This window comes from Podarcis filfolensis (assembly GCF_964270895.1).
Source record: "Podarcis filfolensis genome assembly, chromosome: 16".
Lineage (NCBI taxonomy): Eukaryota > Metazoa > Chordata > Lepidosauria > Squamata > Lacertidae > Podarcis > Podarcis filfolensis.
The window spans coordinates 26,349,767-26,367,957 of NC_139620.1; the positions used below are offsets into that span (position 1 = coordinate 26,349,767).

Here is an 18,191-nt window from a genome sequence, read left to right on the forward strand (position 1 = left end):
ACGTTTCCCCTTTTTTAAGGGAAATTCCCTTATTCCGAATAGGATTCCTCGCAAGAAAAGGGAAAAGTTGACAGATAAGGAGTTGTCCCTTATGTAAGAAAACAACCTCTGTCTTGGGACATTCTGACATTTGCAAAACGTAGGGCTACAGAAACAAAAAGGCCTTGTTGACCCATAGCACTAAACCATGGCTTGGTGCTACACGTGAATCCTGCCCACAGATCTGCATCAATTTGTGATTTCTTTTTTCAAAAAAAGACATGAAAATTTGTCAGTGCTTCAGAGCATGTGTCTCCTAAGACACACAACCTGGCAAGCAATTCCCTCCAACAGACCACAAAAATCTGGAGAAATTGTGTCTTAAAGGATCTTGGATTGTGTATCATTTTGGAACGGAAATTTGCGTTCAATGTCTTTTGTCTTTCGTATTTTATCGGTTTTGTATTTTTCCCTGTCGGCCGCCTTGAGTGCAATATGAAAAAGATGTGATATGAATGAACATGACAATAACAGTGATAACTGGAATGGGGATTAGATTTCTCCTCCTCTCCTTTTGAGTCACCGGCCCTCACCTGATGGCCATCAAGGCCTGAGCTGCCCTGCTCCTGATGTTCACCCCTGAATGGCTGAGCAGCTCCTTCAGGATGCGGACGGCTCCTGTGGCCAGGGCCTCGAAGGCCTCCACCCGCAGACAGCCTGTCAGCGTCTCCAAGATCAGCTCCTGGATGTCCTCCAGCTCCGTCCTCAGCTTGAAGACCAGCGAGGGAACCAAGCCGCTCTCCACAATCCCGGTGGCTCCTGCAGGAGGAGGGAACAGAAGGAGGATCTGTGGTGGTGCCCCAAAAGCCCACGGCCTAGCCGAGCCCTCCCAGCCATGAGGATTGCCATGGCAAAACAGGAGGCAGCCGAGGAGAGAACAGGCTGTCTGCGAGGAGCCACTGGCAAACAAGCCTCAGCTGCCTGGTGACTGTTGCTAGGAGACAAGGAGCTCCATCGAAAGTGATTCACATGTGCAGTTGGGTGATGCGGAAGTTCGGCATACAAGGAGAACAGAAGGAGCCTTCCCCAACTTGTGCCCTCCGGGTACTTGGGACCACAACACCCATCAGCATCATAGGGCTGGAGCTGATGGGAGTTGTGGTCCCAAGCTGATGCTGGTGTTTCTTCAAAGCAACCTTTCCTTTCCGAGATAACAGCTTAGGGTCCTTCTCCTTCATGGGGGCATATATGGGGTTTCCAAGGAAACACTTCTTTAGAAAGTAGAGCACAGAATCATCATCACCATCATTGTGGGGACCACGGTGCACACAGAGGGGATGTTAATCCATCCCTTCCTAGACATGACCTTGACAAAATGCCCCCCCCCACTGTACTGGTATCAGCCTTACCCCGTTCCCCACAAAACGTCTTCCCTTCCAGTGCTGTAGTGGCTTTGATGACGCAAAGCGACTTCTCCTCCAGGCTCCACTGCAATTTCATTGATGAAAAAGTGGAGCCATTTTCCACGGTGACTTTATGGAAGATTATCAGTCGGCATTGTACTTGCCTGAGGGATAGCCAAGCAGGTGTTGTGTGGGGCTGTGCCATGGCAACAGGTTTGGGAGCATGAAATCTCTCCTCAGAGCCAAACAACCTTGAACTCATTGGAAAGCCTCTTGATTAGCCCCACAGATCTCTTGACTGCAGCATCACACGCGGTTCCTGTGCTACCAAGCAACTTGAGGACTAGGTGTCTCAAGAGCAACACCTTCACCACCAGCAGCTAAAATCAGGGTGTGTGTGGTCTTAGGAGGCCAGAGTCCAGAGTCCAGAAGGCCTCCCTCTTGAGCATTCCAGCTGCTGGAAGTAACACAGGTCTCTGGCTCAACCCTTGGTCTTGATCTTGGCCTGTTGATTGACCACACTTGTGAAGCATGTCTTGGGCTGCAGCTGATTGCTTGTGCTCCCTCTTGGTTGTTTGTGGCACTACTGTACCCTCATCCCAGCTCTCCTTGGTGAGGATATGAAGTAGGAGGCTCAGACCGCCCCCAGGACTGGCATCCCAGCCCCTAAGGGCACCTGCTGGAGCTTGACAGAGGCTGAAGGTAAGCAGAGTCCCTGTAAATTTCCTTAGGAATGTTAAATGAGCCTGATGGGTCAGGCTAATGGCCCATCCAGTCTAGCATCCTGTTCTCAAAGTGGCCAACTAGATGCCCCCAAAGGGAATCCTACAAGCAGGACCAGAGCATAAGAGCAACTCTCTTTTGAACAGGGAGATGTGTGCTGAATGCCTGCCTCTCTTGGAGCCCTAGTCAATCCTGCTAGAGGTCCCGTGGATGGGAGTGTCTATGACAGGCATAGGCAAACTTGGCCCTCCGGATGTTTTGGGACTACAACTCCCATGATCCCTAGCTAACAGGACCAGTGGTCAGGGATGATGGGAACTGTAGTCCCAAAACATCTGGAGGGCTGAGTTTGCCTATGCCTGGTCTATGCGGAGCCTGGGCAGAATTCAGGGAGGACCAGGGTTAGGATCTCTGAAGCCCTCTAGAATGAGGCAAGGCAGAAATGGAGAAATGACTCCAGGGTGGCCTTGGGCTGAATGAATCTAGCATACAAGTTTGGTGAAAAAGGAGCTAAATGAACCTGTTTCTGTTTGCTTGCTTGTTTGAAACGTTCTCCTGGCTTGGAAAGGCAGGTGTTGGAGCAGAGAGAGCCAATGTGTTGCCCTCACCGGATGTTCATAGAATCATAGAATTGCAGAGATGGAAAGGATGACGAGGGTCATCTAGTCCAGTTCCCTGCAATGCAGGAATCTTTTGCCCAATGTGGGGCTTGAACCCACGACCCTGAAATTAAGAGTCTCGCGCTCTACCAAGTGAGCTATTTGTCTCAACTCCTAGCAGCCCTAGCTGCCAGCCTGCCTAATGGTCATGGATAATGGGAGTTGTAGTCCAGCAAATCTGCAGGACACCATCTGGAGGGCTACCCCTGGACTGGGATAAATAAGATTTACAAGAGTAATCGGCCGGAATAAGTATCATGTTTAAAATATGACAAGAATTAAGGAAAGGAGGTCTGGTTATATTTCAAACTGCACTAAGGGAGAAAAAGTGCAGACATAATTTAAAAATGCCCTGCTCAGAGCTTCATGTACCAAAAAAAAAAAAAAAAAGGGTCCATGCTGGTCTTTCTATATATAACTAACCTAGTTCTGCAGTTGATTTTAAAGAGAACTAGCTGGAAGATGAATGGAACCTGACTACTGTAAAGCTTGCCATGAAAGGTGAAAAATTAGGGGGAAAGCAGGTTTTCCATTGAGTTTGTGTCTTGATATCTGCACGTGTGCAGAAAAACCAGGTTATGGTACAATCATCACTGAAATGCTCCCTCAAGCAGGGCAATTTCATCTGGAATTTTTGAGACAACTTTGCAAGGGAATGCATCTGCATTTGGGAACAACAGCCATTTTTGTCTCTTGGTGTGGGTTAATACTTTTTTCTTCCCCAAACCGAGACACAAAGGGTATAGGGCAGCACATAAATTTAATAAATAATCATAACCATAATTTTCTACCCTATGTGAATTTGTTACCAATGTTATATCGGATTAATGATCATCACTTCCCCAAAGAATCCAGGGAGTTGTAGTTTATCGAGGGTGCTGAGAATGTTCTGCAGAAGAATATGCCAAGGGGGAAATGACTATTTAACCTATTTAAATCTTAAAAAGCAGAGACATCACCTTGCCAACAAAGGTCTGTATAGTGAAAGCTATGGTTTTCCCAGTAGTGATGTATGGAAGTGAGAGCTGGACCATAAAGAAGGCTGATCGCTGAAGAACTGATGCTTTTGAATTATGGTGTTGGAGGAGACTCTTGGGAGTCCCATGGACTGCAAGAAGATCAAACTTATCCATTCTTAAGGAAATCAGCCCTGAGTGCTCACTAGAAGGACAGATCCTGAAGCTGAGGCTCCAATACTTTGGCCACCTCATGAGAAGAGAAGACTCCCTGGAAAAGACCCTGATGTTGGGAAAGATGGAGGGCACAAGCAGAAGGGGACGACAGAGGACGAGATGGCTGGGCAGTGTTCTCGCAGCTACCAGCATGAGTTTGACCAAACTGTGGGAGGCAGTGGAAGACAGGAGTGCCTGGTGTGCTCTGGTCCATGGGATTACAAAGAGTCAGACACGACTAAACGACTCAACAACAAAATCTATACTGTAGGGTTGCCCCTTAAGATTTACAAAAGGCATGGACCCACCTCTAGACAACAAATGGCAAGTTGCTAGCTAAAGGGCTTCCTGTGGGTGGAGTCAGGGTTCTAATTTTGTCTTGCTCTGTTGCTTGCTCTTATAGGGTGGTAATGTGAATTGAACATGTATCTGGCCCTGGGGCAATTGTAAAATTAACGTTCTGGAATCTGAGCAGTCCCAGAGTTGTAAGGCCTGAGTTCAAGCCACCTGGCACCGGAGGAATGTATGGGTGTGCCAGTTATATGACTTCAGCTTGCAGCGGAAGGAAAAGAATGTGATGCACACCCAGTCAGAAACCATCAAAACTGAGGGCTTCAGTTGACATAACACAGGTGGTCAGTAGTCAAGGTCTCCTGTGTTCGTTTGTTTAAAAGAAGAAGAAACAAGCACTTAGCAGCTGAAGATTGGAGCAGGTAGGACTAGATGGCACCGTTTTAAGTGGCATTGGGAGTGGGATAAAGGAAGGGAACTGATTCTCCGGCACCGTTTCTAAGAGCTAACTCCCACTCACTGCTATTAGCTTTGCAGGGAAAGTGTGTGGGTGCCTGTATGGTTCCTGTGTGTCTCCCCCAAAGAACTAATAGTACCAATGGGGTGGGGGTGGGGACACACGACTTAGATTGGGGAGTGTCAATTCTCTCTTCCCCAGTGTTACTCCCTGGTCTTCGAACCAGATGAGCGGGGCTGCTGCGGGTCTGACGATGCCTAGTTTGGCCCCTAAATACTTGAGAACTGTGCTTTGGCACAATTGAGTTGCCTGTTTCTGGGTTGTATTCTGCCATTTGTGGCTCAGGAGGAATGGCCTTTACTGGGGCACCATTTGGATAAGGCCCTTTTCTTGGAACCTCAACTTGGGAACTCTCTCCTCCTGGAAGCAGGGATGGCTTCAACATTAAAAGAAAATGACGGCTGGGAATCCAAGGACTAGGAATGTGGTGGGGTGGCCACTCCAGGGCGAGGGCACAGCTAGGACACCCCGATTCTCTTTTCTACCCCTGCAGCAGTGGAAATGCGGCCGACACCAAGTACAGAAGGTGGGTTGTGCTTGAGTTTCAAATGCTCCCCAGTGTGGGAATGTGGGCGATGGGCTCCAAAGACCTCAGCTGCACAAAGGTGCCTGGATGGACACGCAGGCAGGCGCATGCTAGTCTCCCCTGTGAAAACGCAAGGAAGGAAAACCTTTGCGCCTGCATCTTCCACCCGCATTGCATGCCTCCCGGTCCCTCCACTGTTATTCTTGTAGCCAAAAAAAATCAGCTTTCACATGAGTGGATGAACAGCATGTTGATAAACAAACACACTGACAAGGAGTGCAGGGTTCCTATCTGCTGCTCCGCAAAGGAAAAGGCGTTGCCATGGAAACTGTCTTAGCGCTTTACTTCTCAGCAAATGCCCCCTCCATTCCACATATTGACCACAACCCGGGTAGGAATCATTGTGCCGGGTCCCGTGTTTCCGGCAGTCCCTTTTAGCCACGGACCTTTCTGTCAGGTGACCCTCGGGACCTGCCTTTGTAAGGAGAGGCACTTCTGGTGCACTGGCAGGTGGGGAGGGATGTCACCGTCTTTTTGCTGCTCTGGAACTCCAGAGGGCAAAGTGAAAAGGGCAGAAGGCCTGATGCTGGCAGGAGGAGAGCAAGAAACAATGTATGGCGCTGGCAAATGTTCCTGCTGGGCTGAGAAGGATGGAGGAAGAGGCCAGAGAAGGGAATCGGGCAGGAGGAAGAAGAAGAGGAGTTTGGATTTGATATCCCACTTTATTACTACCCTAAGGAGTCTCAAAGCGGCTAACAATCTCCTTTCCCTTCCTCCCCCACAACAAACACTCTGGGAGGTGAGTGAGGCTGAGAGACTTCAGAGAAGTGTGACTAGCCCAAGGTCACCCAGCAGTTGCATATGGAGGAACGGAGATGCGAACCTGGTTCACCAGATTACAAGACTACCGCTCTTAACCACTATACCACACTGGAAAGGAAGTGGGCACAGGGTCCATGTACAAGGTGCCAGGGAGACCCTGGCACAAATCCCTGTTGGGCCAGGGTTTGCCCTTGCAATACATTTGAGGGTATGGGTAAGTTCAGCCCTGCCTCTGCATCCTTAAATTGTCATGACAAACCTAGATGAGAAAGGGCAACAAAAAAATGAGGCTTGTGAGGCTGTTCGGTTTAGAACAAAAATAGTAAAGATGATAAAATGATGAATGGCAAATTGCTAAAAGAACACAGAGAGGTTGCCAGGCTAATAACCACTTGAGATTAGTCAGAGATACATATGCCACACTTGGAAGAGGAGGCATTGTGACAAATGAACAACAACCAGATTGAGGACGAAGCATCCCTAAACCTCAGCTTTGGAGGAATAAGAAGACAGTGATGCCCTGATCTTAAACAATAGTATACCTATAATGTGGACTTGGCTGGGTAGCATCACAGCCACCCCAAAATTTAGCTTTCTCTCTTGAGTATTTCATATCCACCTTCTCAGCCCATTTTATTTCAAACGCTCCAAGTTATCGCATCTTTGTTATAATTTTTAAAGGGGGAAACTCTTGATTCAAATGTATATTCATATAACAAACACATAGAATCATTGAATTCTAGGGGGCCACTAGGTGGCGCATCGGAAGATGGCTGACAATAACATCTCTCCGACCCACACGAGGTAATTTGGAGGCTATGATGGGGGTAATTAGCCTCCTTAACCCCCCCCCCAGGATTGTGGGGAGGACGGCCCTTGCCTGCTGTGCCCTATACCACCCCCGAATTTGTGGGGGTGGGGGCACTAGGCACAAAGCCCTCCTGTGGGATTCCGGCACTCCTGGACGCCGTCCCTGATTCACGCCGCTAGTTGCAAGCATCTTCAAAAGAAACAATTTGGACGAGATAAATTGCACATGCTTCAAGGAAAAAGGGGAGTAAAGACTGCTGACAGAAGAGATCTCTGATAACAAGACAAGAATAAAATATGATAAGATTCGTCAAGATACGGTATGACTGAGGGGGGAGGGGGGGAAAACCTGCCTTCCTTTTTCTTATGTGATTTAACAAGAATCCCCTCCCCTAATGAGTCAGAAACTAAGGACTTAAGCTGTGGATTTAAGGCTGTGTGGAGATAAACTTTCGAACCAAAGCAATGTTTCAAGATGAAGCTGGAAAGCTAAGAGTTTTGGAATAACGCAGTTAAAAATGCCGTTGCCATTTTGGGAGGCATTGTTGGAGTTCTTGGGTCTGGGAGGAGAAAGAGAGAAATAGAGTTGTTTACATATCGTGGATCAACTTCTCGGTGGGACTTAAGAGCGACAAATGCCAAATTTATGATGGAAAGAGCGATGTTATCTACGAAGGAGATATATGGAAACCATCTGGACTTAGTGGAGGAACGGGAAATCCACACAGGATTATTATTTTGCTTATCGGCTTAAGGAGACTAACAGAAGAGATCGTAAAGGAAAAATAGAAATTATATGAACAAGATATGATGTGGAAACACCAAGATAAGACTGGATAGAATTATGAATTTTGTTTGGACTGATTGGGACTGATTTGGACATTAACGCAGTAATAAGAAGATGATCTGAATCCCCCTTTGGATCTTGAAGTATGGGTTCCCCCAACAAAATTTAAAAATTTGGCTTTGTAATTTGGAATTTATGTGATGTGATTTAATTTGATGTGATTGGCCAGTTAATAAAAATTATTTAAAAAAAAATAGAATCATTGAATTCTAGAGTTGGAAGGGACCCTGAGGATCATCTAGTCCAGAAATATGCAGCTGTCACGTATGGGGAAGCAAGCCGTTGCACACTGAACTAACCTAAGAAGAGCCTGGCTGCTGCTGGATCAGACTGAAAGGGGGCTGATCCAGACCACCATCCCACTTCCCATCCTGATCCCCCAGTGGGGACAGGGTGCCACAGCCCCTCTTCTGCTGCTGCTATCCAGAGCCTGGTGTTTGGGGACGTGCTGCCTCTGAACCAGGAGGCAGCTTACAGCCATGGCCTTTATCCTCAATGATTTTTTCTAACTCCCTTTTAAAGCTGTTCAGTCTTATGGACATCACCATGTCTTGTGATAGCAAAATTCCATAGCTTAAATCGCATGACAATATGCTTCTTTTTGTCTGCTGTGAATGTCCTGCCATCAGATCCCACCAGGGTTTATGTGAACTTAGGGGGGTTGTGTTCCCAAAATGCATTGTTTTCCACCAACACTGAAGCGAAATTGCAATTTTAATGCCCATTCTCCCAGTTCAGAGAATGTGTGCGTAAACAGAGGCATCAAAAAGAAAATACGATCAATTGCCCCTCAGAGAGTAGAGCATTCCTTAAACATGGTCCAACTGTAGAGAAGCCCCTCCAGCTCAGTCACACTTGTGATTGCCCAGCAGGCGGAAACTTTTCCTTACTAGCTGACTACTGATGGAATGGAGTCGTTTTGGTGTCATGGCCTTGGGAGCTGATTTCCCAATTTTAGTGAGCTTCTTGGCTGCCTTCCTATGCGGCCACTGTTGCCATTGTAGTCCCTGATGGGTGGGCTGTGGTACGATTTGCAGGAATGCTATGGGCACGTCTGCTGTTTTTCTGGCGTTTTTGCATGTTGGGCATTATCCTTCCCGAACTGGGTGCTCTGAGGCAACCACAGTGCACCCACCAGAATTGGCCTCATGCTGGCCACATGACCTGGAAGCTGTACGCCGGCTCCCTTGGCCAATAAAGCGAGATGAGTGCTGCAACCCCAGAGTCGGCCACGACTGGACCTAATGGTCAGGGGTCCCCTTTACCTTTACCTTTACGAGAAGTTTGCTTGGCCCATCTTCCATTGAAATACTTAACATGTCAATACATAAACAACTGGCAGCTGTAAAGAGTTATTCCAAAGTAATATCAGACATTATTTCCGTACTCCTAAACATTTCATTGTTGTTCCAATTACAATATGGTGCCTATGTTTCATTTATAATTAAGGCACAGTGATTGTGGCAGCCATCTTGGATTTTTAAATTTCCATTTTCTCAGCAACCCAGAGGCATAAGCTGCTGGTTTATACACCAAGACATGCATCATTTAACGCTCTATGAACCTGATTTTGCACTGTTGCCTCAACTCGTTTTCAACTGAGGCTTCTAAATCCTTTGGGATAAGCGTTAATAAGCCTAACATTAGCTTGTCATTAAAATTTCATCAAAGTGGTTGAAGGGTAGGGTTGCAAGAGCAAGTTTATGCTGGTAATCGGCAGCACTAGATGAGTTTTTAAGACATCACTTTTAGACAGACTCCATGGCTCACTGGCAGAGCATCCCACCTTGACTTCCACCTTTAGTTTTAGAGTCAAAGCAAAAGCTTCTTGTTCGTTTTTTATTATGGATTTTGTGTTCTCATGTTGTTTTTATATGTTGTGAATTTTGGATGAAGGGGTAGTAAACAAATTTAATAAACAACAACAAGAAGAAGTGTACCCCAAGAACCAGGAAGATATGGATCCAGCAGACTGAAAAAAATTCCCCTGAAACAACCCCCAAAATTGGGAAATCTCTCTTGTTGCATCTTATACCCCTTGGCCACTACTATTCTCAGTCCAGCCTACCTTACAGGACTGTTGTTAGGGGGAAATAGGGCAACCATTGCACAGGTTGAGCTGAGGGCATTGGGGGGCATGGTGCCAGAATGGGATGACTGGTTGTAGGTTAAAGAGGATCCCCAAGAAGTCATACCTCGCCAGTAAGCCATCTGGCTATAAAACTGGGTTAGACACAGGGATTAAGGACAATCTGCCAAGGGGCCCTTTGCCCTGAGGGCCAGCTGCTGCTCTGCCCATCTTGTCCTTGAGGTCAGGCTTCCACGATGGGGACTCTGCGGTCAGCTGCCCCAGGGAAGCCAGGCTCCTAGGAAACTGCAGCCCCGATCCCACCCCAGGGAAGCCAGGGAGGCCAACCGAGCCTTTCCACCCCGTCGCGGCGGGGTTGCTTGGCGCCTATGGCCCGGGCGAGGTGCCCCCTGGCTGCCAGCCCAGGGCCAAGGGGGAGGCCCGGGGAGCCGCTGGGGGGGGGGGGGCTTGGCGGCTGGGAGAAGCGTGCGGCGCTCGGGGGCCTTTGAGCGAGCCGGCCCCGTCCAGCCTCGCCGGGTCCCCACGTGGCAGCCCCGCTGCCTGGGCGCGCGAGTCTCTTGCGCGCACGGCGGCGCCGGCGCGCTCCGCCATTGGCGAGGGCGCGCGCCAATCCGGGCGTCGGCCGGCCAATCGGGGCGCGCGGAGCCTCTGCGGCGCGCCAGCCCCTCCTGCGCCCGAGGCTCCCGAGCGTGGTGTGCTGTGGCGCGCGGCTGCGGGGAGCCACCGAGCAGCCCCAGCGCCCAGCCCGCCGCCCGCCCCGCCCCGCCCCGCGCCTGCTCCAGCTCCTCCTGCGGCACCGGTGGTAGCAGCAGCAGCCAGACGAAGGCGAGGCACGCATCCCGCGCCGGTGCCCGTCCCGCGGGGAGGATGGGAGCCCTGGCGCTGACGAAGCCCGGTGGCGGCGGCGCCAGCAGCAGCAGCAGCCGCGGAGAAGGAGGCGGCTGCCTGCCCCGCCTCTGGCGCCTGTGAAGAGGTAGGTGCTGCTTGGCCGCGCTCCCGCCGGGGAACTAGGTCAGGGCGAAGGCGCGGCGAGGGCTGCTTGGGACGGGGATCCCCGCCAGAGATGCCCTTTGCGCCGGAGCCGGGGCGGGGGTGGGCTAGGCTACCGCCGGGCTCTTGGCTTCCGCGTGGCCAAAGCGACGCCAACGCCTCCCGCGAGGCTCGGCCTCTGCAGCCCGGCAGGGCGGGGAAGGGGGCGCCTTGGGCAGGAAGGCAAGACGTCGGCTGCCCGCTTTCCCGGGCAGGCTCGGCCTTCGCGCAAGCGGGATGGACAGCTCCTCCCGGGCAGGCGATTTGCGGGCGGGAGGCCTTTTGCGGGAGGAAGGCGCCTGCGGTTGCACCTGAGCGGGGAAGCCTCCCTGGCGACCGGGCTGGTCCCTGCTGCTGCTGCTGCTGCTGCTCATTTTGCGCGCGTCCTCCCGCCTTACGTGCGCCAGACAGCGCTTGACCTCCCGATTTCGTGCTGTGCCATTGAGCGCCCCCCACGCCCTCTCCACGAGGATCGTTTGCTTGGGTGCCAGGGAGAGAGACATGCCTGCATCCTCCTCTTGGGCCGGGCACCAGAGGCGGGTCGCCACACCCTCCGGGGGACTGTCTGGATCGATTTTGCTGCAAAGCATGGAAGCGGATCAGGCCAGCGGGGCCCAGCGACGTGAGGGTTGTGGATTTCACATCACCGAAGCTGACACACCTTTTGCTGTTTTGGGCAGGTGGTGCTTAACTGGGCTTAGGGATGCATGGTTCTCTCTTCTGCCCTACCGTGTGCTGGCTGGGGCTGGGGTCTGTCTCCATCCCCTCTCCAATTGGTGCTTGCGGCTGAATGGGATTCAGACTTGCTGTGGCAGGAGACTGTATGCCACCAGCATGGCTGTCGCCTGATTGGGTTGGGAAATGGTCCACCGAAAAAGGAAGGAGCCCTGCCCTTGGATGGAGGACACTTGGAGAGCAGAGGCCCAGAGAGGTGGCATGGGAGGGGGGTGTGGTTCTCAGGGAAGGGCCAGCACCTGGGCTGAGTAGACAGGAAAGGATGAGAGGGGCCTTCTTGGCAAGATGGTCTCAGGTGTAGGATTCTCCTCTCCTCTGACTTACTGCCTCAGTAAGTCTATCTGCTTGCACATCAGATCTTTTTAGAGAAGCCCTCCAAAAAACAAGCAAATCATTGCACAGGACATGAAGAATTTTGCAAGAGAAAACCTGGTTTTTGTGTTCTGTGATGTTCATCTTCGGGCAGTTGACACAAGTCAAACAATTTAAGGCTGGCCTCTAATGGTGAAGTAAACCACTTTGTCTTTTGGCCTTCCAGGAGTAGGGCATGCCTTTTAATGTAGCCGTGGTACCCTCCCTTCCAAAAATCTAAAAATAATTGGTCCAGAGGTGCTTCAGGTCTGATGAAATAGTTGGGTCTGGTGGCACTTTTTTTTAGTTATGTTTACATTTATTTATTTATTTAATACATTTCTATATTGCCCTTTATCAAAGAATCACAGGGTGGTTTACAATGTAAAAAACACAAAAATACATAATGCAATGACAAACAAAAACAATACCCCTCCTAAAAGGGTAACACACTGCAGTAATCTAACTTAGAGGTTAACAGAGCCTAAACAACAGAAGTTGGGCTATCCCTGTCCAGATAGGGATGCAGCTGGGCCATGAGCCAAAGCTGAGGGAAGGCCTTTGCCACAGAGGCCACCTGAGCCTCAAGTGACAGCAATGGACCAGAAACGACCCCCAAGCTGCGTACCCGCTCCTGCAGAGGGAGTATAACCTCATCATGAGCAGGCAACCTCCTAGCCATCTGGTCTAGGGAACCACCTACAAACAGTTCCTCAGTTATGCATGCATTATGTTAGCTTTGATTGGCTGGCCAGGTAGAATAAACAAATAAAGCTCTAGACACAAGTACAGGATGGGACTTTGCCCTCCTCATTTCAGGAAGTGTACCAGGTGTGGGAAATACTGGTGTCAGTTGCAATTTCTTCTTCTGTGGACGCAGTCCATTTATATACAAGTTAGATACACGGTTTAAAGAGTGACTGATCTGGCACTGGGAGGTTAATAATGTACCACTTACACATTCAAGTGTGTTAATCAGCAGGGCAACAATGCAGTGTCTCCTCATTTTGCCATAATCTTATTAGCCGTTTTTGACTGGCTTGCTTTCCCATATTGAAGAAGCTTCTTTGCTCCAAGGAGCTCCCGGGAAGGCAGAATTAGCGTCTTCCAGGAAACAAAGCTTGATCCAGGCAGTGGAAGGTTTTTGTCACCAATCTTGATATAGACAGGCTGGCAGTGCTGAACAACTTCACAGGAGGCTTTTAGAGACGTCACTGGCTCACTGACAAAATCCACTGATATCACTGGTGCTGATTTCCAAGCCATAAGATAGACTTTTTTAATGTTTTCGTTCTTGTAGAATATGTGGCCTCATTTCACAGTATTGGCGGTCACAAAATCATGCTGCTTCAAGTGCAACTGGGTGTCCTCTGCTATCTACCACAGGGCAAGGGACTCCAGAAAAATAAGGGCTGATTTCCTCCTGCTGCATGTGCAGTTCACATTCCATGCCTCAGGTAATCATTGAGAGATCCAGGTAGTTGAAAGTCAGTTTCTATAAAGCTAAATAAAATAACCTCTGTTCAAGTCCTTGGCACTCTTCTGCTGTCAGATTCGTTGAGCAAAGAGGCAAACAGTGCAAGCCCATACGTAACTACTCAGAAGTAAGCCCCATGTAGGTCTATTGGGCTTACTCACAGGTAAGTGGGCATAGGACTGCAACCTAAGTCTGCAATCTTATGTACACTTGCCTGGGAGTAGGCCCAGTTGAATTTAACTCTGACTAAAAGTCCATTGGCTCAGACTGTAGCATTCGATTTTAAGTGGTTAAACCTTTATATTCTGGTAAAATGGAAGGTTTAAGGCTGTAAAGTGGTGGTGAAACAGGCTAAGAGGCTTCAGTCCTGCACACAGTGAGTTTGCTTTAAATTTCTCAGATTAAATATTCCCATATAACTTTTCAACCATATATTACAATGAATATTTCAATAAAAGGGGAATGTTTTCATCCAGTTCCACAGAAACATTTCCGTAATCAGTCAACATGTCCAGATCTTTAATTGGCATGAATGCAGCTTTCCAAAGATGAGCCCATGCACTTTTCACAGCAACCAAAAGCTTTTGTATGAACAGTTTAGTTGCCCCTTGAAATCAAGAGAGTTCAAAATGACTTGATGCTTCAAATGTTAACACTTTCCCCATTATTCCCACCACTTGGGTTGAAGAGACTTGAACAAAAGGGCAACTCCAACCAGAAAGTTAGAAATCTGCACTGTTGGTATGTCATTTCCAGAATCTAAAAGTGACAGTTCAGTAAAGGATTTTGTTCAGCTTTTCAGGAGTAATATAGGAGTAAGTTTACTGTTTGGTACACCAAATATATATATAGTGGTTAAGCAACGTACAACAGGAATTGCCTGATGCATGATTCTTTGCTCATGTCCTTTTTGATTGACATGTTGGCTACTTAATCCATCAATCATAGATAAATACAATTTTCTCAATTTCATATTGCAGTTACCTTATAATTGAGAAATTGCTCTAGTTTCCTGAACTTCCCCCCTCCCCTCCTTAAATTCTTTGTGTGAGATAACTGAATATGTGTCATCAAATGCCCTAAAGGGTCTTAATTAAATGTATTCTCTCTCCTGACAATGGCCAGTGGCAGTGTTTGCAGTCTTAGCTCGTTTCTCCTCTGATCCCCTAAAATCGGTTTTAAAAGCTGCGGTGGAATGAGTTGCTTCTGCCCAAGTGACCTTTCTCTCTTGTAGAATCTCGAAAGGAATTCATATTGATTAATTTTCCAGCCCAAAGCATGCACCTGATGTCTCTTGAGGGATCCATACCCAGAGTCACTGAATTTGTGCTGCCTTATAGTATTAACAGAGGCTAGCGTGCACATGATCATCCTTTTCTGCAGGGTGGATAACAGACCTAGAATATTTTCCAGCATACAAAGATTCAGCATTTTCATCCAGTAACAGTTCAGATTGTAGAAGCATAATGAATAACAGAAAACATGTTGTATTCAAAGTATTGTTTACTATTCCAGGCCAAAGGTTACCAACCCATTCTTGACTTGAACCATGCTGAAGATTCAGCCACCTTTCCATGAGGGAGCTTGTGCTTTGCTAATCTCTCGCACCTTCACTTGGGTTTTAGTCAGCTGGGCTGGACTTCTCCATAGTAACTAGAAGGTCAAATAGCCTAAGAACTTGCCGAAGTACAACTCTGAAAGGCTATGATCAGATAAAGCCTGTGATGGCCTGTGTTGACATAGCATTGCTTAGGAACCACTGAGAAGAAATCCCTTATGGTGAAGGAGTTCAGGAAGGTGGAGTTTTGTGAGCACAACACATGCATTTTAGTACGAACAAGGATGTGTTTGGATGCCCGTACTTGACCAGGCTCTCCATGTGCAGCTGGGCATCCAGCAGTGTTCTGGTCCTCCTGTGAATAAGCCTCTTCTGTGTGAAGCCTTTGTGGATCAAATTGTTCTGGGGCTGACTTGTCAGTCTAGCAAATGGTTGTTCATTCCAGAAGTTGGAGGTTATCTCATTGGTTCCATAAAACAGCAATTGAGGGGTGGCAGGAAGGCAGTGATTCTGCCACTGGTGATGGTGGGAAGAGAGACTTTATTCTGGAAACTGGCTGTTCTTGTGCCTATCTCCTGCTGCCCTGTGGTGGAGAAGAGTCTCTAGAATCTTGGAGCTCCCAACTAGTTCTGTGGTGCTCAGAAAGTTGAACATGGTGTTGTAGGAGAGGATTGTGTCAAAGCTTCCATTTTTTTCATATAGAAAAGACTCAGCTGAGAAGATTTTCAAAAGCAGTATAAGAGGTGATGGGGTTTGCTGCTTATTGCACAGGGTACAGGTGGAGGGATGCTAAATAAACTTATTGGACTTTAGCCATTGCTCCCGAGACTAGCCTGGTAAAAATGTCACTACTAAATGGAACAAAAACACCTTTTGGGTCACTTGTAACCTCTTCCCAAAGACTTCCCACCTGTAATCTGGCAAGGGGTCAATTCTTGCAGAGGATCCAGAGAAGGCACTTTGTGATAGGGGGAGAAATTCAATTTCAAGGCGAACCTACCTAATTTGCACTTTCTGAAAAAACACATGAACTGAATTTTGCAATGCAGTTCTCCAGCTAAGCAGTGTGTTAACAAAAATGCATACACTGGAGCGAACTGTGTGAAAAAATGAATGTACTTGTGAAAATAACACAACTGTATTATATTGGGGAAACTGCTTTGTAAAAATGTGTATATTAACAAGATAGCATTAAAAATGAGTATCAGGAGAAACTCACATTAAAATACAGGTGAATTTTCATAATTTTTCATTGAAACCATTTCCCCCCACAAACTGATTTGGAATAATGGAGAACTGAAGTTAAGATCTGAAAAAATGAGAAACTGAGAGGAAGCAAAATTGACTAATCCACCCCTCCCTACTCATCACTTCAATTTCCAAGTACCAGTGTGCTCTGTTATATGGCCAAGCATAACTGAACTGATTTTTGTATCAGCTGAAGTCTGTTGCACTGGAATGGAAGGGCACAGAGGGGCATCAGGTCAGCTTAACTGGGTGACTGATGTTTCCAGCAGAGATTAACTTGATCAGGCCACTTATTGTTCCTCACACAGCTATAGAAAACCACACATGAGGAGGAGCCTGTTGCGTTCCCCTCGCCTTCAGCAGCAGCCTGAAGAGGTGCCTGCCTTTGCAATCTTGCTGACGTGGGAGCAAGTCCAAGTTTGCAAATGAAGCTGCTGATGGCATTACAGTGATGCTACGCCAGCAAATAAGTTGCTAAGAATATTTGGGAATGGGGTGTAAGATGGGCTGTCTTTTTTAGGAGCTGCCCTAAGCATCATCTTTTTGTTTTGTTTTTCTTACATAATTCTAGCTAAATTAGATTTGTAGGCTTTGGGAGAAGCAGTAATTGGCTGATGTGAATTGCATGCAGCAGTGATTACCTCACCCTGATTCATAAAGCCTAATATGGGGAATAAGAGCAAGCCTGCCAGTGACATCTTGGCAACTGAGGCGGAAAATCCAAACGGTGCCCTCCTTTACAGTTCTGTTTTAAAAAAGCCGGTAATTTAAGGGTGGCCCAAATCTGCCACTTCGGGTGGCTGCCACTCTCCATCTGAGCCAGTCCAAAGAGAGTAATCAGTGCTCTGATACCATTTATAGCCGAGCTGAGCATAAGAGGGGTGAAGAACATGTACCCCTGGTTTGCTGCTCTTCCTTCCCATGAGGTACATCTAATCCTAATGAGATGGTTCGGTTTTATTCCAACTTCTTGAGAAGGAAGTTAGTTGAAATCAGAGCAGGCTTTCTTTCTGGGAAGGGAGAAATGGAGGCAAGGCCTCAGTATACGTAACTAATTAACAGAGCCTGCCCTCACCTCACCTCTTTCTTTCGAAGCACTGCGGAACTAGCCAGGTACTCACTTGGACATATTCCAAGAACTATGGAACTCACAACAGCTATGTGCAAAGGTTGGTTCTCTTAAAATGATCATCTCCTCTGGGTGCCTTGCAGCCTAATCCTGCATGCAGTTACTTGGAGGTGCCCCACTAAATCCAGTGGGAATTACTCTTGAGTGAGTGTGGTCAGGACTGCAGACGCAGTCTGGGATACTAGCATCACTCCAGGTGTCACGTGAAACCTTCAAAGCATGTGGCACAAAGATATTCTCTCCCTTTTACAGTAGGCCCCCCCTCCACAGAATTAGGCCATCTTCCCTTTTCCATGCCCCTACCCCCAAATTTAGACCAAGTAAAAGACACTTGCAAAAAAATAATCATGTTTAAGCCCATGAGCTTAAGGTTGTACTGCTGTCAGAAGTATAGGACTGGGGTGCAGCTGTAAGATTTGTCAATTCCAGCGCTCTAAATTTTCTTACTTCACCAGTCTTAAATTCAGGTCTCCACATTTTTACAGCAATTTGCATTTTTAAAAAATTAAAAATCCTCATGAAAGTCCAGCATTTTGTGTAATCCCCCCCCCAAGCAAACACATTTTATATGCAATTTTGGCTAATACACACATTTCTGTGAGCTGCTTCCCTAATAGAATTCATTTGTTTTGGGTCACATATTGGTTTGATAGGTGTGAATTTGGTAGTTTCTCATTAAAGTGCAAACCACATCAAGCTTCTCCTGAGGTGCTCTTCTCAGCCCTGGAGATGCTACACTGTGCTGCAAGCCGGGGGGGGCACATGGGAGGGGGTTCATGGTCGGTTCCACCCTTTCACACTTGCTTCCCTCCCCCCCACCCCCAGT

The 18,191-nt window shown here is 47.9% G+C and overlaps 2 protein-coding genes across 5 annotated transcripts in view; one reads left to right on the forward strand and one right to left on the reverse strand.

The window, feature by feature from the left end:
- RSPH14 (radial spoke head 14 homolog) overlaps positions 1-18,191 on the reverse strand; it is a 60,041-nt gene that overhangs the window by 1,503 nt on the left and 40,347 nt on the right. For all 4 annotated transcript variants that reach the window (XM_083590517.1, XM_083590518.1, XM_083590516.1 and 1 more), the window contains exon 5: positions 573-798. In XM_083590517.1, the coding sequence (XP_083446643.1) occupies positions 573-798 (226 nt within the window). The remainder of the gene's footprint in view (positions 1-572; positions 799-18,191) is intronic.
- Positions 10,447-18,191, forward strand: part of GNAZ (G protein subunit alpha z) — a 39,640-nt gene continuing 31,895 nt past the window's right edge. Inside the window, exon 1 of the mRNA XM_083590480.1 lies at positions 10,447-10,811. The gene's annotated coding sequence lies outside the window, so the exon portion shown is untranslated. The remainder of the gene's footprint in view (positions 10,812-18,191) is intronic.